This window comes from Amblyraja radiata, chromosome 20, assembly GCF_010909765.2.
Source record: "Amblyraja radiata isolate CabotCenter1 chromosome 20, sAmbRad1.1.pri, whole genome shotgun sequence".
Classification (NCBI taxonomy): Eukaryota; Metazoa; Chordata; class Chondrichthyes; order Rajiformes; family Rajidae; genus Amblyraja; species Amblyraja radiata.
In genome coordinates, this window is record NC_045975.1 from 17,957,175 (window position 1) to 17,981,638 (window position 24,464).

The 24,464-nt window shown below is 41.1% G+C and overlaps 1 protein-coding gene across 1 annotated transcript in view; it reads left to right on the forward strand.

Moving 5' to 3' along the window:
- Window positions 1-24,464, forward strand: part of abtb2 (ankyrin repeat and BTB domain containing 2) — a 181,698-nt gene that overhangs the window by 153,313 nt on the left and 3,921 nt on the right. Inside the window, exons 10-17 of the mRNA XM_033038903.1 lie at window positions 2,746-2,881; window positions 3,867-4,093; window positions 6,105-6,283; window positions 6,539-6,644; window positions 7,446-7,548; window positions 8,990-9,080; window positions 12,088-12,156; window positions 20,627-20,740. Of these exons, the coding sequence (XP_032894794.1) occupies window positions 2,746-2,881; window positions 3,867-4,093; window positions 6,105-6,283; window positions 6,539-6,644; window positions 7,446-7,548; window positions 8,990-9,080; window positions 12,088-12,156; window positions 20,627-20,740 (1,025 nt within the window). The remainder of the gene's footprint in view (window positions 1-2,745; window positions 2,882-3,866; window positions 4,094-6,104; window positions 6,284-6,538; window positions 6,645-7,445; window positions 7,549-8,989; window positions 9,081-12,087; window positions 12,157-20,626; window positions 20,741-24,464) is intronic.

Sequence of the window (24,464 nt, forward strand, 5' to 3'; positions counted from 1 at the left end):
AATTGGAGTGCATTGACTCTATTCTTTTACTCAAATCTTTTTGTAACAAAAAGCCAACATTATATTTACATTTGTAACTGCCTGCATGTTAACATTGTGATTCATGTCCGAGGAATCCCAGGTCCATCTGATACTATTTCAGTCTCTCAACATTTTAAAATAAAACTCCACCTTGCTATAATTTTTGTATCAGTGGACAACTCACATTTTTCCAATATTACGATCCATTTCTCATGTCGTTGATCATTTCTTTAGCTTGGCCATCCCCCCAAAAAGCCTTTCTTCAACCTCTTTGTGAACCACATTGCCACTGAGCTTTGTGTCATCAGCAAACAGTGGATTCAAAGAAAGTTCAAGGTTGATCAGAAGTCACTGAAACAATTGCGGGAAAATTACTCACTGCAGGTTCAAATGTGTGATGAGATTATAAACATCTTTAAATATATTTACTCTGTTTGTATTCATCACAACCAGAACACTTGACTTTTAAAGTAGTATTTAACTTTTAAAGTAGTATTTACGGTGAAACTGTATAATGGATAGGCTATTGCCTCAAATCCTGATAATATTACACAGATGTTCCTTGGAATTCAGTGACCTTGAATTATATATTCTGGTTTCTATTAGATGATAAGATGCAGACCATCAGGAAATCAGTACCCAAACAAAGCTCGAACCGCTGAATTAATGTAAAAAAATTCTTTACAGATCTGTAGAACTTTAGACTTTTATCTGATATGAATAAGTTAAATAACAATTTCGAGGTCCTCTAATACAACAGCCACAGTGCTGACAGCACAAATGCAGATTGTACAACATAGAAAGCATTCACATCACTTTGTTTTTTAAAAAGTAATGTATTTATTACACCACATCTAAACAGATCAATGACAACAACATTTTCATTTCAGGCCTCCTCATATATTGCTTTAAAAGATTATAAAACATATGTAGTGGAAACTTTACAAATGTTATTTTCACAGCAAAGTTCTGATAATTGTGCTCCAAATGTGTTTGTTCTGCTCACAGCCATCAGGCTTTCAAAGTCTTATAATTATTTCCTGATTTCTTGACTGGCCTAACATCTTCGGTTTAAACTAGCATCTGCAGTTCCTTCCTACATTTATCATCTTCTCTACTCCTTCCAATCCTTTATTGCCACGCATTGTGGGCTTTGGGTCTGTTTGCCTTCATTTCACAGCAATAATCATTGACATTCTGTCAAGTCTGTGTTGGAATAATGGAGAGGGAAACTAATTATTCAGCATAATAGCTGAGCTTGTAAATGTCATGGCCGAGTGTCTGTTTACATTTATCATTATAGATCACAGGAAGCAATCACAACGAAAGTGATTCTCGGTTGATTGCCTGTATATTTCCCTTTAAGTTTCTCATTGTAACCAGTCCTTCTGTATGATTCTTTGTACTTGTACAGGGTCAAGCACTATTACATTGTTGTAGCTAAACAGCTTTATATATTTTTTCTGCTGACTGTAACATTTATTCTTTAATAGAAATCTTTTTACCAGAAATTAATGGAAGCCACTCTGTGCGTTAACATTTCTTAATCCATCTGCTAGTGTGCTTACAGTGTATGCTTTGCTGTTAAATGCTGGAATGAAGAGGTGGTGCATCAAACCTTAATCTATTTGACATCCCTCAGCTGCGTACAATTCACTGGATACTCATTGTCACTGGGTTGTTTAGGGCTAAACAGTAGTCTGTTTGAAAAAAGAAACAATACTTGTTTTTACATGTGTGGTTAATCTATGTACACAGAAGTCCTTAAAGGGAAGACATTCAGAATCTTTTTCCCAGGATGGAAATAGCAAATACTAGTGGGCATTATAGGTTTAAGATGAGAATTTAAAGGAGATTTGCAGAGATAGTTTTTTTACAGAGTGGTGGGTGCCTAGAACGAGCTGCCCAGGGTCGTGGTGAAAGCAGATATGATAGTGGTATTTAAGAGACTTTTGGAAAGGCACGTGGAAATACAGGGAATGGAGGGATAGGAATTATGTGTAGGCAGATAAGTTGGTCTTGGCATCTTGTTCGACACAGACATTGTGGGCTGCAGGGCCTGTTCCTGTGCTGTACTGTTCTATGTGGAAGAAGGAATTGCAGATGCTGGTTTAAATCAAAGATAGACACAAAATGCTGGAGTAACTCTGCGGGACAGGCATCATCTCTGGAGAGAAGGAATGAGAAAAGGATTGTATGTACTGTTCTATGTTCTATAATATATGCTTTAGAATTTATTTTAAAAATAGACTGCAGCTATTCAAATGGATGGCTCACCATCGCCTTCTCAAGGGCAATTAGAGAATAAATAGAAAATGCTGCCATTGCTGGCGACATCCACAGCCACAAAAACAATATAGGTGACCCTCTAAAAATAGTGAGTAGTTCAGCCACACTGCCCTCTGGGCTGCACAAAGGAAAATGAACAAGGATTTATACTGATGATTACTGATCAGCAGACCCCGAGAAATGAGTGCGAGTAGTTGGGTGTAGAAGGGTAAAGCAAAGAGCTCACCACTCAGTGAATAAATAATAATGCTAGTATCAGAAAATCATGTGAAACTGACCATTTCTCAAGTGCACAGATACAAAGACTCAGAAAATACAACCTAATATTTCACCACTTAGACTGAACCAATGTTTTACATGTTTAGGTGCGGTTAGCATAGCAAACAACTGCAGTGTTCCTCCTGTCACTTAAAGATTCCACTTTGTGCTCTTTAGGTAACTATGAGTTGGTTAGCTTGCTGCTGAGTAGAGGAGCGGATCCTTTACTGAATGTATTTGAAACAAATGGGATGACATCCGTGCTGCACGAGGACATGAACTGCTTTAGCCACGCGGCTGCCCACGGACACAGGTAACTACTACATGTTGGGGAATATAAGAGTAGTGATGGCTTGAGGGACAACATTTTGCAGGGTGATGTAAAACATTGTACAGTTCTGAGTTCAAGTACATGCCTTCCCTACTGACTTTGATTGTGTCTTTCCTCTGCTGTTGTAGCATCCAACCTAGTCTGCTCATAGGAAAATATATACAATGTCAAGTCCAGCACTAATGAATGCAACACTGACATGGGAGAAGTTGCAACATAAAATAATAGAACAAACAAGTTATTAGTTCAGTAATTAACTAGCTACTTAATTATTTTTAATTTGAATAATATGAATAATTTAATATAAATGCTATCCCGTTTCCCACACATCCCCACACAGTACTTTGCTTTACATATAATTTGAAGTTTAATTCCTTGTTTTGCATAACATACTTCACTTGCAAAGAAATTAAAGATTTTGAAAATGATTTTACTGCTAATAAAATGTATTTTAAAAAACAAGAGTGCAGGGAGCCCCATGGTGACAGAGCATGTCCCGCTAGCGACCCGCAAATTACGCTGTCCCCAGGGGCTACAACGTAGGCCACAACACCAGCCGTTCTAACTGGATCACATGATCACAGGGGCTGGGGAGGACATGTGAGCCGGGATGGTGTCCGCAGGTCCACTGTAATCAAAATCCTTTATAAAGAGGCCCATTAGAAAAAGGGTCTACTGTATGATTTTGGCCAATTCCAGTTTGTTTGTCTGTTATTGTATGCGATCGAATTGTATGTGATGGAAACATTTTACATTAGTGAAGTCAATTGAACATTTAATTGGGTTTATGATATAGGACTTGTATCCAATTTAAAAAAAATGTAACAACACATTAGCTTTACTACTGGCAGAATCAACAATAACATTTTGCTTGTGTTTTATGCAAATTCGTGGAATAAAAAATTAATAAAACACTGTTATTGGTTGCTTTAATGATTACGTCTTGTTATTGTTTTCATGGCACCAGGAATGTGTTGCGGAAGTTGCTTACACCACCTCAAGCTCCAAAAACAGATGTGCTTTCTTTGGAAGAAATGTTAGCCGAGGGTGTTGAGAGTGATATCTCAAGCAATGGAAGTATAAATGAAGGACAAGTAAAACTCTGCAAAGCCAGAATGAAGGCTTTACAAGAAGCAATGTATTACAGTGCTGAACATGGCTATCTTGATGTTACCATGGAACTGAGGAACCTTGGTAGGCTTTTGGAAGTCTTTTTACTAGTTTTACCTCCTGTTGTAAAAATGCTATAATATAGTTTCATAAGATTCTCAAGTAATTTACAAACTTTATTCAATTCATGAGAATGGGCCTTAGAAGGTCTTCTATCAGAGCTGAGCTTCCCATTGTGGATCATTAGAATCAAACACAAGAAGGATGATTCTTGGTTGATTTCAGGGTAACCTTTGATGCAACTTCCAGACCAAGATGGAAGTTATGGCCTAATCTAGGTTGACTTTTGAATTTGATTCTTCCTAATCTATATCTGTTTGCAGCTTGGAAACAAAGGCATTTTTGAGAAACAAAAAGCTTGCACTCATGTATTCAAAATGCCAAAAGGTACTTTATAGTCCATGGGGTACTTTTGAAAAGTTGTCTAAAGCAAGTCAATTTGCATGCAAGAAGGTAAAACTACAATTTCCACAGTTTTTCTGTTTTATTTTAAAGTTTCAACATCTGCAACATTTTGCTTTTGGTTTATAAATACAAGAACAGGAACAGGAACATGATAAATCCTAAGGCAATATTTTGTCCAGATGTGTAGGAAGGAACTGCAGATGCAGGTTTAAACCGAAGATAGACACAAAATGCTGGATTAACTCAGTGGGCCAGGCAGCATCTCTGGAGAGAAGGAATGGGTGACGTTTTAGGTGTGAAGAAGGGTCTTGACCCAAAACGTCACACATTCCTTCTCTCCAGAGATGCTGCCTGCCCCGCTGAGTTACTCCAGCATTTTGTGTCCATCTTTAGTATCTAGTCCAGATTTGGAAAGACGTGTAGGCCATAAGGACCTGTCCCACTTGGGCGACCTAATCCGCGAGTTCTGGCGAGTTTGCCCTCGACTCATACTCGCAGCATGGTCGACACGAGGACGTAGGAGGTCTTTGTAACGCTCCTTCATGCTCGAGAGTGGACTCCGTGTACTCGAGGCCTCAGCTAGGTCACGGCGTTTTTTCAATATGTTAAAAAATGCCCGCGAGTAAAAAAAAGTCGCCATGGAAAAAATCGATACTTTTTTTACTCGTAGGTTTAGTCGTAGTAGGTCGGCATGTTAGTTGTAGGTAATCGAGGGTAGTCATAGATAGTCTTCATCATAGTCGAAGGTAGGTTGAAGGAGGTCGTCTTCACTCTCCACTATTCGGTGTCCAATTTTCTCGGTTAGTCGTAACTAGGCATAGCTGGTCTTCAACATAGTCGAAGGAGGTCTTCAACATGTCATTTTTTCAAACTCTTCTAAACTCGCCAATTAGGTCACCCAAGTGGGACATCCCTTTAGTTTTGCGGAAAAGATTTAGTAGAATGATCCCAGGGAGACGGCCGTAGTTACGTGCACAGTTGAAGAGGTTCTCCAGGATCAAAGGAAGGTGAGGTGGGATCAGCTGAGGTATTGGAGAGTAGAGATGGATAATCTTTTCTCATTAATGAAAGGGTCAAGAACCAAGGAGACTGGAAAGAGGGTGATTGACAAACAAAAGTTACATGAAGACAAACATTGTTATGCATTGAGTGGTTAGGGTATGGAATCATGGCAGTTAGGTTACGGCAATCATGGGGAAAATGCGAAAGGATAAAGGAAAATAACTGCAGGACCTTGGAGAAAGGGCCAGGAAGTCTGATTGCGCCTGCATACAGTTGGCATGGATTCAAAGGCCGCCTTCCATGCTCTAATCTTCTGGTGAACACAGGACTTTAGGGTAACTCCCATTTAATTGATCATTTTCCTGGAACATTCACAGACAAATAGAGCATCATTTTTAACGTAGTCTAAATCGGCCTACTTGCTGGTCAACAGATGTCAACCCAGGTTATTTGCTGACGTCTATGAATGAATCTGTTCCAATTAACATTGTTTTTAATTCCTATCATTTTAAGATAGTTTGATCCTGTTATTATCTACATATGATTGCAGGGCCTTCTAACATTCACAATAAAGATTTATATATTTAAAGGTAATTAGACTTCAATTCTTATTCTGTTTTTTACATAGGTGTTCCCTGGAAATTACATATGTGGATTGAATCTCTGAGGACGTCGTATTATCAATGTAGATATCCTGTAATGCAGTACCTGTTGCGTGAATTCACTACTATCAAAGAGGAGGACTACAATGAAGAGCTGATTCAAGAGGGACTTCCACTGATGTTTGATATGCTTAGGGTTAGCAAGGTAGAATGCACTTTTATTCAATTAAAAATAAAAATGCATCCCAAGAACATTTGGTTATATTTTTTGTTTTTACTTACCATCTTCCACATGAATTTATTACATCTTTCTGGATGAGAAGCTATATGGCAGTATTGATGCAAAAGTTATTATTTATTTTTGTGACTAATATGTTTGACTTGGAGCTTGATGATAATGGACAGATTTTGGTCATTGTTCTCCCAAACCATTACTTCTGTGTGTTTTCTTTCCTCACAGAATGATGCAGTTAATCAGCAGTTAACCTCAATCTTTACACACTGTTATGGCAACGGTCCTATTCCTAGCATCCCTGAGATAAAGAGAACCCCGCCTGCTCGATTAGGTATGTAATTACTCAAAATTTCATGTGACAGTGAATGGTTTGTACTCAGCCTTCTCCTGACTCATACCAACGCACAGCCACCACTTAAAGTTTTCACCCTTCCCGTCTGAGACAAAGTCACTGGGATTAGATCTGGGTGAGGTGATCCGATGTAACAAATGCAGTTAAAATCAGCATGTGATTGTCAGCAAGCTGATGATGTAATCTCCATTTGGACACACATACACCAAATGCAGTCACTGGATGATAATTGGAAATAGGACCTATGGATAAGCATATCTTCCCTACAGTAATAAGGACTACTGTAATAAATATAAACCCCAGCTAGCTACTTGACCTCCTCATCTGTGTCAGCAATGCATCAGAGTTTGCAGTTGAGTCATCTGAGAGCTGGCATTATTTATTTTAATGACACCCCTGCAAGACATCAGCAAGGAATTCATCAGAATAACCACAGATACTTGAGATAGTGGAATATATTAATGGATGCACCCTTATGGAAATTCCCAATTTTATCAGATAATTTCCATTGAGCAAAACATTTTATTTCACAGTGTTAAATAGTTAAAATCACATTGCTCCTAAGGAAAATATTTATTTCTCTTTTAAACCCCTCCCCAACAAAGGAAATTGCCAAAACACACATCCTCCATTTTAAACTCCCACCAAAATTATATTTTGCAATCACTTTATCCTCCTTTCCATAGCGTCCTTTACGCCATGCTAAATCTTCACCATCAAAATTTGTAGTAACTTTTTATTAACTGCATGTTTAAAAATAAGTTATTTATTCTTTTTCAGATCCTCACTTTCTGAATAATAAAGAGATGTCAGATTTAACATTCTTGGTGGAAGGAAAGCCATTTTACGCACATAAAGTTCTCCTAATTACAGCCTCAAACAGGTACGATAAAAAATGGTTGATTTTGATTAATTCCACTTTACTCCTGCTGAGGTGCAGATGAGCCATAAAGTCCAACAGCTGATGGAAAAACAGCTGCAGATGATGGAAATCTGAAACAAAAACAGAAGATGCTAAAAACACTCCGCAGATCCAGCAGCATCTGTGGAAAGAGTAACAGTCAATGTTTTATTTTATTTCTGTTTTTAACTTCAACTGTTGTCTTTCTTCCCTGAAATACTGGCAAAACAAATATTGGAACCTTTAGCCTGTATCTGTACACTGTAGACGTCTTGATTGTAATCATGTATAGTCTTTTCGCTGACTGAATAGCCTGCAACCAAAAGCTTTTCACTATACCTTGATACACGTGACAATGAATAACTAATCATCATTCTGGGTCAATTTTTAAATAGTCTTTGCCGATTGTTTCTCCTCTTTGCTCCTGGAGTCTAAAGCAGTAGAAACAGTTTGTATAGACTTTGGTATGATTCCACTCTTTCAGTGAGTCCAGAAGGTTATAGCATAAGGGATAATGAAAGGCCTAGATGGATGTGGAAAGATGTTTCCAGCAATGAGAGAATCCAGAATCGGAGGGCACAGCCTCAGAATAAAAGGATGTGCCTTCAAAATAGAGTTGAGGAGGAATTTCTTTAGCCAGAGGGTGAATCTGTGGGGGCCAAGACATTGCTGATTTTTAAGGTGAAGATTAATAGATTCTTGATTAGAAAGGGTGTCAAAGGTTATGGGAAGACGGCAGGAGAAAGAAAAATAGATCAGCTATGATTGGTGGGGTAGAATTGATGGGCTGAATGACCTAATTCTGCTCCTATGTCTTATGAACTAAGGTGAGCTGGCTAATTGGATCCAAAATTGGCTTGATGAGATGCAGAGGGTGGTAGTGGACAGGTGTTTTACTGATTGGAAGTCTATAACAAGTAGAATACTGCAGGCATATATGACGTGGATGAGCATGTTGGTGATCGGATTAGTAAACTTACCGACAACACGGAATTGATGGAATGGAAGAAGGTCACGAGGTTATCTAAGAATGGGGGACATTGATCAGCAGGAAAGTTAAATGGAGCGACAGCAGATGGAATTTAATCCAGACAAGTGTGAGGTGATGCACTTCAGGATGTATAACAAATGACAGGGACCTTGGAGTGTGAGTTCATAACGCCCTGAAAGTAGTAACACAGGTGGATAGGATAGTGAAAAAAAGGCATTTTGTATGCTTGCCTTGGGTAGTCATATGATTTTGTATGCTTGGGTATTCTTCCCACTCTCCTCATGATTAGAACACAGAGACTTGTGGGCAGAATGAACTTCCAGCTAACAACTGTATTGCAATGCTAACAAAAGTAAAGGTTTTAAATCATGGGAAGATATTAATTTCAAAAGGGTTGTTAACAAGAAACTTACCTAATTTCTCCCATTTTAGATTTAAAATGCTGTTGACTAATAAGACTTCTCTGGAAAACCCACCTTGCAAGTTTATAGAGATCAGTGATATTAAATACCACGTTTTCCAGGTACGTATCTTTTTATTGCAGTGCTGAGAAATTATACTGATAATAAGCAACTTGTGCAATAAACCTGTCCCATTCAATTTTCATATCTTTGAGTTTTAGAGAAATGAAATTGGCCTTTCAGACCAACTCGTCAGTACTGACAAGACTTTGTAACTGAGTTGGTTCAATTTGCCTGCGTTTGGCCTAAATTCCTTAAAATATTTACTGTCCATGTCTTTTAATGCCAATGTACTTTCCTCTACATCTTCCTCTGACAGTTTGTTCCATGTACGCACCACCCTGTGTGAAGAAATTACCCTGTGGGTTTCTTTTAAAATGTTCTTGCCTAGTTGTAATCTGATGTCCCACTTCTGTACTCTTACCGATGAAGGCAAGCATGCCAAATATTTTCTTCACCAACCTATCTACATGTATTGCCAATTTCAGGGAACTGCGCCAGTATCACCAGGTCTCTCTGCCCCACAATACTCACCAGTGTCCACCCATTTACAGTGATGCCCTGGTGACATGCCAAAATGCATCATCTCACATTCGCCAGAGGTAAATTCCATCTGCAATTCTTTGGTCCTCTTCTCTCGTTAATCTAGATTCTTCTGTAAAAGTAGATAGCTTTCCTCCCTCTCCACTATATCACTAATTGTAGTGACCTGCAGATTTATTAACCACTGTTAACAAGGTACCACGTGGTAAGTTACAAAGAAACTGGAGGAGCAGCACCTCATATTCCACTTGGTTAGCTTATAACCCAATGGTATGAACTCTCCATCTTTAGGTAACATCTAACTAACCCCTTCCTTCCCTGTGACGCACCTGGACTCCCACCTATTTCACCCCTGTCCAACGATGGTCAGCATGGATGAATTGAGCTGAAGAGCCTGCTTCCATGTTGCATATCTCTGACGTTAACTACATTGTCATCAAAATTGTTAATATAGCTGACAAACAACAGTGGACCCAGCAGAGATCCCTGCAGCACACCACTGGAAAAACAACCCTCCACCGCCACCCACTGGCTTCTTCCACCAAGCCAATTTTGAATCCTGTTGGCGAGCTCGTCCTTGATCCCTTGTGATCTAACCGTCCGGAATAGCCTACCATGAGGAACCTTGTCAAAGGCATTGCTAAAGTACACAGACCATGTTTACCACCCTGCCCTCATCAACCCTCTTGGTAACCTCTATCAACTTATCAATTCAGACATTATTTCCCATGCACAATGTTCACTTTCACTAATCAGTCTTTGCCCATCTAATTATTGGTAGATCTTGTCCATCAGAACCTCCTCCAGTAACTTACCCACCATTGACTTTTGGGATCATTGGCTGCAACTTCACAGCTTGTCCTTGGAGCCCTTCTTAAATAACAGTACATTAGCCACCCTCCGGCCTTCTAGTAGCTAAAGATAATGCAGATATCTCTGCAAGGACACAAGCAAATTCTTCCCCAGCTTCCCATAATGTCTGACAATATACCTGATCAGGCCTTGAGGATTTATCCACCATTATGTTCTTCTAGACCACGAGCACCTCTTCTTTGATAATTTATATATGGTCCCAACACATCACTACTAATTCCCTGAATTCTTTAACTTCATGACTTTCTCCTCTTTAAACGCAGATGAGAAAAATTCACTTAATGCTAGACTCATCTCTTGTGATGCGACACATAGACAACCATGTTGATCCTTATGAGGGCCTATTTCTCCCTTGTTACCCTTTCACTCTTAATATATCTGCAGATCTGTTAGGAATTTCCTTTTATCTAGACTGCCAGTTAACTCATCTCCTCTTTTTGCTCGTCTGATTTCCTGTTGTGTACTCTTACATTTCTTATTCCTCAAGGGATTTGCGGGATCTCAGCTGCCTATAACTGACATATGCATCCTTTTTTCTGACTAGAATCTCAATAACCCTCATCAGACGAGGGCAGTTGCAGTCTTTATTTCCTAGGTTTGCCTGTCTTTTTTTGTTTCCTCTGCCCTTCAACTTATTCTCCGTTGTGAATCTTTGAACTCCCTCTTCTAAACCCTCACTCATGAATGTATATAATTGGTCACCTGAGATTGCATAAGAATGATGGAGGCTGACTGGTAAGTTTTCCCACCCCCCCCCCCCCCAACAAAAACAACAGTTCTCATTGCATTCCATTAACATCAGGGCACAATTCAGCTATCATTGAGTGAACACATTTAGTTCCATTCCATGATTCAGCATGCTAACACATTCTGCTAATGTCAAGTATGTTTACCTTAAAAGCTGGAGAGACTTCAAGTGATTTGGCAGGCAGTATACGTGTTTCATTGTATGCCCGGGGTGATCTCTGCTGTATTATTCACAGCCATTATGTATTGTCTATTAACATTAACTAGCGAATAACTACTGTTTTCAACCATCTACACACAGTATTTACAATAATAAACAATGACTTTCTGATGTGGATGTGTGTGTGTAAACTTCCAGTTTCATTGCAAGTAAATTTATTAAGAACAGAAAATGATTGTGTGTAGTTTTGGTCACCCCATTACAGATGTGGAAGCATTGGAGAGAATGAAGAGGGGATTTACCAGGATGCTGCCCAGATTAGAGGGTATTAGCTGGAGGAGAGGTTGGACAAACTTGGATTGTTGGTGACAGGGGGGGAAGATCTGATAGAAGGTAATGAAATTATGAAAGGCTTATTGTGGGTTGACAGCGGGAATCTTTTCCCAGGCTGGAAATGTCAAATAGTTGAGAACAGTTGTAGGGTGAAAAGGAAAAAATTTAACGGAGCAAATTTTTTTTCTACACAAGAATGGTAGCTGCGTGGGACACGCTGCCTGGGGTGGTGATGGAAGCAGATACGATAGTAGCATTGTAATGGAAGGATATGGAACACTTGCAATCAGAGGGAATTAATTTAATTTGGTTTTCTGTTCGACACAGACATCATAATCCATCGAACCTGTCCCTGTGCTGTACAGTTCAATTTCTAGTCTGGTTACAAGCTGATCTTCCTCTTATCCCTACAGCTGATGATGCAGTACTTATATTACGGTGATACCGACTCAATAACCTTACCCATTTCTGATGTGCTGGAGGTAAGAACACTTTGAATCGATAATGATTGTTCAATAGTACAACTACTTTGTATGGAATATTCTTATATACTTCAAAGCAACAATCAAGCGGCAGTGTTTGAAACCATTTAAAAAAGTATTGTATGAGGCTTGTTCAAAGATTGATCATTAAAGATCTTAAAATAAGGAGATGGATAGGCATGAGGATGTGAGGTGAAAACAAGAGAGAATATGTGGCCTGGGCAACCACTTAGAAACATAGAAATAGGTGCAGGAGTAGGCCATTCAACCCTTCGAGCCTGCACCGCCATTCAATATGATCATGGCTGATCATCCAACTCAGTATCCTGTACATGCCTTCTCTCCATACCCCCTGATCCCTTTAGCCACAAGGGCCACATCTAACTCCCTTAAATATAGCCAATGAACTGGCCTCAACTACTTTCTGTGGCAGAGAATTCCACAGATTCACCACTTGCAGCCCAATTGTTGTCTCTTCTTTTGATCCAAATCCAATTGCTGCTTTTTTCTGCAGAATTTGATAATGATTTGATTGCTTGTTGGAGGGAGCGATCCCTCACCCCCATTTTCTTTAATAGCCTGGTCATAGATGTAGCAACAAATCCCCTGCATCTCACTTCGACAAGGAAAATCTTGGTCTTCCAGCCATTCTGGGAAGCTTCAGTTGCCAATTCAGAGTACTTGGTCTTTTTCCTCTCATAAGCTTCTTCAACACCATCTTCCCATGGAACTGTCAATTCCACAACGTATGCCAACTTGGCTGTTGTGGACCACAGGACCATGTCTGGCCGGAGTGTTGTAGCCACAATGTCTGGGGGAAACACAAGCCTTTTTTCTAAGTCCATTTCCATTTTCCAATCCTGAGTGGAAGACATTACGAAGGAAGAAGAAGGGTTTCGGCCCGAAACGTTGCCTATTTCCTTCGCTCCATAGATGCTGCTGCACCCGCTGAGTTTCTCCAGCATTTTTGTGTACCTTCGACTTTCTAGCATCTGCAGTGCCTTCTTAAACACATTACGAAGGAAGATGGGTTAGTGACTATTCAAATAGGAGAATAAAGATTTTATCCTTGAGGGGGCCAGTACAGAGGGAATGGCCGACAAGACTTGAGATAATAGTTACGTGATTTTCAGAAACAAAATTCTACTTTGTATTTTGCGTAAAATGAATTAAAATGTGACTTTTTCTTGCCCTCAGCAATATTTAAGAATTATAACATAATGGCACTGTCTAATTGTAATAAATGCAGTGTAAACGACTTGAAGACGTATGATTGATCCAGGATGTGGATTCCGTTGAGACAGAAATAATTCAGAATCATTACCATACTACAGGTTCAGGAGAGTTTTTCTTAAGCAGTATGTAGAGGTCCTCAACACTGGGGGCCTCTACATACTGCTTAAGAAAAACTCTCCTGAGAGGACAATGCTGGGTCTAGTATTATGAAATTGGGAAGGGCAAGTTAATGAAGTGTTTGTGAAGATGCCTTTTGGGACCAGTGAGCACAGTTCGATTAGGTTTAAAATAGTTATTGATAGGGACGGAGAGGGTCCACGTGTTAAGGCCAAGTTGGGGGTATGAGAAGCTCTCACTCAAGTTGACTGGAGCAGGTTATTTGAGGGGAAAGGAACATCGGCCAAGTGGGATGTTTTTAAAAGTGTGCTGACGAAAGTTCAGGATATGTATGTCCCCGTTAGAGTGAAGGGCAAAGCAGGCAAATGTAAGGAAGCTTGGCTGACGAGGGAAATTGAGGCGTTGGTCAAACACAAGAAGGATGCATGGGACCAGGGGCGTAAAACCCGGGGGGGGGCCAGAGGGGGGAGATCCCCCCCAAGTTTTTGTGATCCCGATTTTAAAGTCGCCGTTTTTAGCGCTGGATTGAGCCTCCGAAGCCTCGTGCGTGTGTGTGAGTGTGCGCATGCGCGCATGGCTGCCAAAAAATTGTGTCCCCTGTCCCCTCCATGTTTTGATGGTGAGTTCCGTTCTTGCATGGGACAGGTATAGGCAGCTGGGATCAAGTACATCCCTGGAGGAATTTCGGGAACTAAGGAGTAAACTGAAAAAAATAGATCAAAAGGGCAAAAAGGGGCCAGGAGATAACTCTGGCGGGTAGCATTAAGGACAATCCCAAAAGATTTAATAAATACATAAGGGGAAAAAGGGTAACTAGAGAGAGTGGGACTTCTCAGGAATCAAAACGGTCACCTTTGTGTGGAGCCACAGGATATGGGCAAGGTCATCAATGAGTATTTCTCCTCTGTATTTACCGAGAAGAAAGACAGTTGGATGGAGGGACTTGGGGCAGTCAATGGAAGTGTCTTGATAGCAGTCAGTGTTACTGTCGAGGAAGTACTGAAGGTGCTGTCATGTAGACAAAATTACAGAGTCTGATCAGATATATCCAAGGAAGTGGCGGGAGCCCTGGTTGAAATTTACGAGTCGTCCTTAAATATAGGAGAGGTGCCGGAATACTGAATGGTGGCATCTTTTCAAGAAGGGCTGCAGATAAAATGCTGGGTACAATAGGCCGGTGAGCTTAACATCTGTAGTTGGATGGGCAAGGGCTGATTAAGGATAGTCAGTATGGTTTTGTACATGGGAGATCATGTCTCACAAATCTGATTGAATTTTTTGAAGATGTGACCAAAAAGGTTGACGGGGGCAGTGCTGTAGATGTGTACATGTACATGGAATTCAGTAAGGCATTCGACAAGGTTCCGCATGGTTGGCTGCTCTGGAAGGTTAGATCACATTGGATCCAAGGAGAGATAGCTGAATTGATAGCAAATTGGCTTCATGGAAGGAAGCAGAGGGTGATGGTGGAAGGTTGCTTCTCGGACTGGAGGCCTGTGACTAGTAGTGTGCCTCAGGGTTCGGTGCTGGGCCCGTTACTATTTGTCATCTACATCAATGATTTGGATGAGAACATACAGGGCATTAGCAAGTTTGCTGATGATACAAAAGTGAATGGTTTTGCAGATAGTGAAGATGATTGTGAAAGATTGCAGCAAGATTTGGATCGATTGGCCAGGTGGGCGGAGGAATGGTTGATGGAATTTAATAGAGGTGTGATGTGTTGCATTTTGGGACGTCCAACAAGGGCAGGACCTACACAGTAAATGGTAGGCCTCTGGGTAGTGTTGTAGAGCAGAGGGATCTAGGAGTACAGGTGCATGGTTCCTTGAAGGTCGAGTCGCAGGTAGATAAGGTGGTCAAAAAGGCTTTTGGCACTTTGGCCTTCATCAGTCAGGGTATTGAGTTTAGAAGTTAGGAGGTCATGTTGCAGTTGTATAAGACGTTGGTGAGACCACATTTAGAATATTGTGTTCAGTTCTGGGCACCATGTCATAAGAAATACATTGTCAAGCTTGAAAGGGTTCAGAAAAGATTTACGAGGATGTTGCCAGGGTGTAAGCTATAGGGGGAGGTTGAGTAGGCTGGGTCTCTATTCCATGGAGCGCAGGAGGATGAGGGGTGATCTTATAGAGGTGTACAAAATCATGAGAGGAATAGATCGGGTAGATGCACAGAGTCTCTCGTCCAGAGTAGGGGAATCGATGGCCAGAGGACATGGGTTCAAGGTGAAGGGGAAAAGATTTAATAGGAATCTGAGGGGTTGAATTAAACGTGTATCAGAAGAATTTACTCAATTACGGGCTAATAATGGGAAAAAAGCTCATACTTAAATTCTGGAAAAATGCGCCCACACCAACAATAAAAATGTGGATATCAAATATGTTTGAAACATTACATCTGGAAGAGATGAGATTCCTCTTAGCAGATAAAGCAAACCAATTCCAAAAGACGTGGTCTACATTTATGGACCTATTACAAGCATGAGGTGCAATAGTAATTAAAAAAAATAATTTAAAAAATAAATAAATAAATAAATGGTATCAGGACCTGGCATTGGGAGATAAAACAACAAAAACAGACTTGGTTGGTAGTCTTTCTGCGGAGTTTAATGTTATAATAGAGCGATTGTCCTTACTTTCTTTTTCTTTCTTTTCTAGGGTCTACTTTCTTACTTTACTTCCTTCTCTAACTTCTTTTCTAAGGGGCTTTCTTTTCCCAACACTCTCCTGCACTTCACAACTCTTGCGCACCTTCTTTACTTTCCTTACTTCTATCTTTTTCTTAAAGCTTTAAAAAAAAAAAAAAATGAAGCGGTACAAAAAATGTATTAAGATATATGTGTTGTGTGTTATTGTAATTTACCGTACTTCTAATTAAAAAAAAAATAAATAAAAAAAAAAAAAAAAAAGGAATCCGAGGGGTAACTTTTTCACACAAAGGGTGGTGGGTTTATGGAACAAGCTGCCAGAGGTGGCAGTTGAGGCTGGGACTATCACATCGTTTAAGAAACAGTTAGACAGGTACATGGATAAGGCAGGTTTGGAGGGATATGGACTAAGCGCAGGCAAGTGGTACTAGTGTAGCTGGGACATTGTGGCCGGTGTGGGCAAGCTGGGCTGAAGGGCCAGTTTTCACACTGTATCACTCTATGACTCTCTATACTAGTTAGTGAAAATGTAGATTATGAGCTTGAGTGTAACTTACCCCTATGCATTTCCCCCTTCCGCAAGTTCCAGTAGTCTGCAGCAACTCATGGTCTAAATTACGATGGATATTAGTTGTAGAATTGTGAACTGTTAAAGGTAAATGGAGAACAAAAGGCAGTGTTTTCCTACCTGATACACTGTTGTATTCTAATCAGAGTCAGTCAGTTTACTGCATTACCGCATCCTGCATTAAAAGGAGAAACTTTCGATGTTTTAAAATAGTGGCTCGAGACTCCTCAGAACTGAAATTCTTAAGACAATGGCAGATAAGAGAGTGAGATTTGACGTAAAATGGGATGAAGACTGCTGAGATTTTGACATATTTAAGTTGATGTATGTGCGAAGATAGGAGGAGTGCATTGGGAATGGCAACTCTGGAGTTAACAGGAACATGGATGAAGTTCAGCAGCAGATGAAATGGCACAGGGGCAGAGCCAGTCAATATTTATGGAAGCCTCTGGGAAGGTTTTGTGATGAAAAGCCCTGAGAAATTCAGAATATTGGTTGGCTTATAAATATCAATGGATATTGTCAAGTTGTAAGAGCTCCTCTGCAAGAACTACTGCCAGGCTATTCATCATCTTCCCTGTTGACCTAGTAACTTAAATCAAGATGATTTATAACATTAACCAATATCTTTCAACACGGCGTACTGTTTGTGTTCCAGTTAAATCAACATGGACATGGCAAAATGAAGGATATTTTTAGAAGCTTAAATGTTCCATATAGAGAAAGCATCCTGCAAGTAAATCAGAACTTGTGATTTAACAGGGGCATTTCCCTGTGCATATTGCAGATGCATTGTGTTTCTCTTCATTCCCCCCCACCCCGTCCCGCCTTATCTTTATCTGAAGACATTGGCATATTAGAGAATACTGTTTGTTGAGCTCTGGTCATCCTACAGTAAGTAATTCACTCACTTATGGGCCTATCCCACTTAAGGCGATTTTTCAGCGGACTGCCGGCGAGTCAAGTTGCTGGCAGTCGCCTGAAAAACCGGGAACTGGAACGGCGACTGTCAGAGTGGAACACACACAAACACATTGCTTCCTTCACCAGCCCGTGTGAATTTTTTAGACAGCGCTCCCCCCGCTTGCCCTGCCTAAAAAATTCACACGGTGCAAAGCCAAGGTGATACAGACACACACCGCGATAAACAGGAAGGTTGGTGCTGTAAAAAGATGGCTAAAGCACAGTGTACGGTAAGTCCTTTAAAAGAGGGGGGGGAGGGGGAAGGAGTGGAGACAACTTTTAAGAAGCCAGAGATACACGGGTATGAAGCTCGGCGGACATTTAACATCACCGGTTTAACATTACCGTGGTTCTGAAAACTACTGCTTACCTTTTTTTTTCCCAATGAAATTCACCGGTCAGCATGGGCTCCAACCCATGAGAACCTCCGACCTCCTGACAACCCAGTAGGACCTCCAGGCGACCCACCTACGGCTCGAGAATTCTCGCTACTCTCCATGGCGGCTTCATTCTAGTCGCCGCTAATTTTTCAACATGTTGAAAAATTCACGGCAACCATAATGAGGCCGCGACTAGTTCCCAGAATGAGGGAATTCCTCACGACCATGAAGACGACTCCCCGGCAACCACTGCATAGTCTCCTGCAGTCGCCTAAGTGGTTTTAGGCCCATTATGTTTTTTTTTGCCTTGAGTCAGAATGCTGCCCCTGGATGCTTTCATAACAAAAGGAAAGATCATCCTTGCTGAGAAAGATCATCCCACCCTAGAATGATGAGGCTATTTATAATACGAGCCAAGAAATAAATGTTGAGACAGTTACTGAGCACAGGAAATTCTTATGACATCAAGTAATGCAACATGCTTAAGGAGATTTATCAGCAGTTCCTTATCTGACTGGAGTCTGAATGTTAGCTAGAGCAGTCAGCATGGCATTAGGTTCTTTTAATGATTGCTAACAGCAACATTCGCAAAGCCGACAAGATTTTTATAAGCTTCAGTTATTTAATGATTACGTATTGAGAAAGATATCAGCCACACCAGGTTGTGGTTGCATTAATGAGAGTGTCATGTTTGGCTCGCATGCTGCTAAGATTATTTCACACACACCAAGTAAGCAAAGGGGTGGATTTGTGCAATTCTCAGTACCCTGTAATTTTGGATAACATTTGTGAAAATCTGGTACTTGTAGTGCTGTTTCAGATTAACAGTACTACATGCTATTAAATGGTGAAATGTACATATTTTGGGGCATTGTTCCTTTTGAGAGTTGGCATTCTTCACATTAGCTGAATTGTTCAGGTGCGTGTTCAGTTAAGCAGCTTTCCTACAGACATAAAAATGGGGATTCAAAGATTTAATGGTGGGGATCCTTACACAATGTTCTAACAGAAAACAGCATCCTGGGTTTTATTAATAGCATATGAAAATATTTTTCAGACAACATTTGGGATTGAGTACAGGTGAAAGAGTGACTTAAGAAAAAGTATAAATGTGTCAGGCTGTTGATTTCAATACAATCACCGCTGTGATTTAAAATAAAAACAGCCCTGTTGCTGAGCAGATGCAGTGGCGTTGTAAATCCTCTAAAGATTGCCAGCTCCATTTTAACTGATACTTTTAACAGCTAAAACAACGCCAAATTCAGTTGTCAGAAGAACATGAAAAGACCAGAAGTACTCCCCCCTGCAACAGACCCATAAGCCCACCGCCTCATAATGCCTGTTCTAGAATGATTGCCATTGGATTGATAACCAATCAGGTCAACGGGGGGTTGTCACTGGCAAACATTGGAGGCACAAGAGACTGCAGATACTGGGATCTTGACGAAAAAACAGCGCTGGAGGAAACTCAGCAGGTTGGGCAGCAACTGTGAAGAGAAATGGAACGATAACATCAAAACAGTGTCTGTCCATTTCCTTCCACAGATGCGGACTAGTTTGCTGAGTTCCTCCAGCACTTTGTCTTTCATAACAGCTAAAAAAAGGTTTCTAGGCCGAAAAACTAACCCCCCAAGTAATTCCACAAGATTTTATAAGTACATAAATGGTAAAAGAGTAACTAGAGAGAGAATGGGAGTCCCTTGCCCAGAGTAGGGGAATAGAGAACTAGAGGACATTGGTTTAAGGTTATAATAATAATAATAATAAATTTTATTTTCGGGCGCCTTTCAAATCTCAAGGTCACCTTACAAAGATTAAACAGAAGAGAAAAAAAATATATAGTCGGAGAAAAATAAATAATAAGGACATCATCAATACACAAATTAAAGATAGAAATCGCTCCAAAGACAAAATCAAAAAAACACAATGTGAAGGTTAGGGGAGGGGGGAAGATTTAATAGGAACCTGAGGTGTCACTTTTTTTTTACACAAAGGGTCGTGGGTGTATGGAACGAGCTGCCGGAGGAGGTAATTGAGGCAGGTACTATCGCATAATTTAAGAAACATTTAGAGGGATATGGGTCAAATACAGGCAGATGGGACTAGTATACATGGGTCATGTTGGTCCATGTGGGCAAGTTGGGCCAAAGGGCCCGTTTCCACACCGTATGACTAATGCAAATAACAAGGAAATGTTTCCAGTGAGTAAAGTGCTAATAATTTGGTTAAATAAAAGGTGATGTAAAGAACCTCTGTTCATTGTAATTTGAAAAAAACCTCCAATGCGCTTGAAAGATATGTGGAGAAGAAAATGTCAGGTTTTTGATTGTAAGAAAATGTCAGGTTTGACATATTTACTCACGCTCTCAATTGATCCTGCCTAAGCTGTCAAATATTTCAGCATTTACTTTATAATTATAATAGGAGAGAAGCGGAAGTGTGTTGCTTAAAGTTTAAATTTTGTGCTGGTTCTCGTTCAGATTATAATGTGATTATAATCAACTGTTGAAAGGTGATAATTTTTGGTTGATTTTGACATTTCATTCATTTTCTCAGCTACTGTCTGCAGCAAGCCTGTTTGAATTAGAAACATTGCAGAGACGATGCGAGATCATCTGTGCCAAAATTATGAACTTGGAGAATGCAGTCATCATTTATTGCTATGCTAAGGTAGGTTCAGTCACTTTTGTTTTGGCCCTTTCTTTCATCTAACAATCAGCAATACAAAAAAAATAATCAGGGAACTAATCAATTTGCTTGATCACATTGGTGTCAGCATCACTTAGCGATACCTTGTGCTGCACAAGTTTAAATATTGTCTATTCAATGCAAAAAATCAGTGTCCTTACTTTCACACTTCTCTGGACAATACTAACCGTAAACAAGTATGCGTTGCCCATGTCTCCCAACTGTACAAAATGCTGTCCTCAATGAACAACCACAGAACCATCTGTTTCATAAACCATAAGGATTACTAAAGCAGACATTCTGGTTGATTATGCTTCTTGTATTCCTAAAACGATGAGACCTCTTTAACATGGCAAAGAGTAACAGGTGCTACAATCAGCTAACATGATTAAAAACTACCTGAAAATAGTGAGCTGAGCAAGGAGAGATCTGGCCGCCATTGTTGTCTGAGGCACATGACAATAATATTCTCTTGACTTGGACTTAAGCAAAAAAGGGTTCTTGGGAAAAAAGAGCTACCTTAAATTTAGTTGCGTCTGGTTGGGTAACTATGGTAGGGTGAAGACTATTCTATGCTATAATTGTGCGGGGGAACTCCATGGAGCAGCCAGCATCTCTGGATAGAAGATATTGGGTGATGTTTTGGGTAGAGATCCTTCTTTAGACTCCCTCTGGTTTTAATGTTTTTAGTTTAATTTAAAGATACAGAGTGGAAACAGGCCCTTCGGCCAACTGAGTCCACGGATCACCCGTACACTAGTTCTATCCCACACATTAGCGACGTAAGTCAAGAGTCAAGAGTTTTTTATTCTCTCACGTCCCAGTTAGAACAATGAAATCCTTACTTGCAGCATCACAACAGAATATGTAAACATAGTACTCTGTAAACAATGTTATAAACGAGAAAACAAAACATTGTGTGTGTGTATATATATATGTGTGTGTAATATATATATCCACACACATTATTTTCCTCCTGGGATTAATAAAGTTCTATTGGATAGTATCGTGTGTGTAGGAAGGAACTGCAGATGCTGGTTTAAACTGAAGATAGACACAAAAAGCTGGAGTAACTCAACAGGTCAGACAGAATCTGGACCAAAGGGAAATATTATGTTTTGGGTTGGGTCTGAAAAAGGTTCCTGCACACCTTTGGAATGTGGAAGGAAACAAGAGCACCCGGAGAAAACCCATGCGATCAAAGGGAAAAGGAGCAAATTCCATACAGACAGCACCTATATTCAGGATCAATTCCGGGTCTCTGGCACTTTTAGGCAGCAACTTTATGGCCAATCTACTTCTTGAACTGAATTAAAACATACAATAGCTGTAAAGGGGGACATAGCATCACAGAGATTTAAGACTGAAAATGGATAGTTTCTTTTTTTTAGTAGCCAAAATTATCAACATATAATTTTTTGTGTGTTGGAAAACAAAATTTAGTGGCACAGCTGGTAGACTTGCTGCCTCACACATCAGAGATCTGTGTTCGATCCTGTCCTCGGGCACTGTCTGTGTTGAATTTGCACATTCTCCCTGCAAGCGTGTGGGTTTCCCCCCACATCCCAAAGACGCATTGGCTTTGTAGGTTAACTTGTACCAGTAAAATTGTGTGAATGGGTTGACAAAAATACTGGAGAAACTCAGCAGGTGAGGCAGCATCTATGGAACGAAGGAAATAGGCGACGTTTCGGTCGAGACCCTTCTTCAGACTGATGCGAGGGTGGGGGGGGTGGGAAGAAGAAAGGAAGAGGCGGAGACAGTGGGCTGAGGGAGAGCTGGGAAGGGGAGGAGAAAACAGGGACTACCTGAAAATGCAGGTCAATATTCATACCGCTGGGGTGTAAACTGCCCAAGCGAAATATGAGGTGCAGCTCCTCCAATTTACGGTGGGCCTCACTCTGGCCATGGAGGAGGCCCAGGACCGAAAGGTCGGATTCGTAACGGGAGGGGGAGTTGAAGTGCTGAGCCACCGGGAGATCAGGTTGGTTATTGCGAACTGAGTGGAGGTGTTGTGCGAAGCGATCGCCAAGCCTGCGCATGGTCTCACCAAGGTTGATTATATGCTGAATAATCCAACCACATTTTTGTTTGGAAGTGGAAAGAAATAATAGAAATTGCATTCATTTCAACGTGTAAGTTGAGATACTGTATTATAATTTTGCTGCATGTCATTGTGGTATATATCATGTCTTGGTTGGTGCAAATGTTTAATTTGTGAACTTATTTGAAGCAGAAATAATATGCGAATGCTTCATTGAGCATAATTCCAACTGGTAACTACGCACTTCGTCCGAGCACATTATCGCAAGTCGTCTTAGATGACCACCTAAACTGTCATTTGGCAACCTAAAAAGCTGCCTAGGTTGCCCGGCTATCAACAGAAAAAAAAACTTAAGTGAGAGCCCAGATAGATAAAATGGATAGATGACATTTCAGGTTGGGACCCTTCTTCAGATGGGTTCCATTTTCTCCATAGATGATGCCTCAACTGCTGAGTTAAGGGCCTGTCCCACGAGCACGCGACCTGCATGCGGCAAGTGCGACCAAACCGGAAGCGGGGCCGCGCGGAGGTCGAGTGATCCCCGTACAGGGCCGGTCCCACCAGCACGCGCCTGCATGCGGCGAGCGCGACCAAACCGGAAGCGGGGGCCGCGCGGAGGTCGAGTGAGTGACGTGAAGTTCGCGCGTGATGTACGGCGTCAAGACGCTGCGCACTCCCGTCGAGGCGTACGGCGTCGAGGCAGCTGCAGGCCGGCAGGCCGTTGCCGCTCGAAATTTTTGAACACGGTCAGTTTTTCGGAGCCCCGTGCGATGTCGGGACCAGTTCCACACAACTCCATACGGCTCCGGCGATCGAAGTGGGACCGGCCCCGCGAGGCCGTACGGCTCAAGCGACCACGTTAGGTCGCGCTTGCCGCATGGAGTCGCATGCTTGTGGGACAGGCCCTTTACTCCAGTATTTTGTGTTTGAAGATGGCTCTGTTGTCTGTTGTTACTACTTGCTATTTTCTGGCCATTAGCCAGGATGTTACCTTGTGATTTAACCTTTAGTGAGGCACCTTGTGGAACAATTTCCAGAAGTCAAGTGCATCCTCTGTTACCCCCCAATCCACTTAATTACAGTGAGGTACATGTATAATAGACAATAGGTGCAGGAGTAGGCCATTCGCCCCTTCAAGCCAGCACCACCATTCAATGTGATCATGGCTGATCATCCACAATCAGTACCCCGTTCCTGCCTTCTCATATCCCCTGACTCCGCTATCTTCAAGAGCCCTATCTAGCTCTCTCTTGAAAGTATCCAGAGATCAGGCCTTAACCGCCCTCGGAGGCAGAGAACACCACAGACTCACAACTCTCTGTGTGAAAAAGTATTTCCTTATCTACTTTCAAAATGGCTTACCCCTGGTTCTGGACTCCCCCATCATCGGGAATATGTTTCCTGCCTCTAGCGTGTCCAAACCCGTAATAATCTTATATGTTTCAATAAGATCCCCTCTCATCCATCTAAATTCCAGAGTATACAAGCCCAGCCGCTCCATTCTCTCAGCATATGACAGTCCCACCATCCCGGGAATGAACCTTGTGAACCTACGCTGTACTCCCTCAATAGCAAGAATGTCCTTCCTCAAATCAAATTTGGAGACCAAAACTGCACACAATACTCCAGGTGTGGTCTCTCTAGGGCCCTGTACAACTGCAG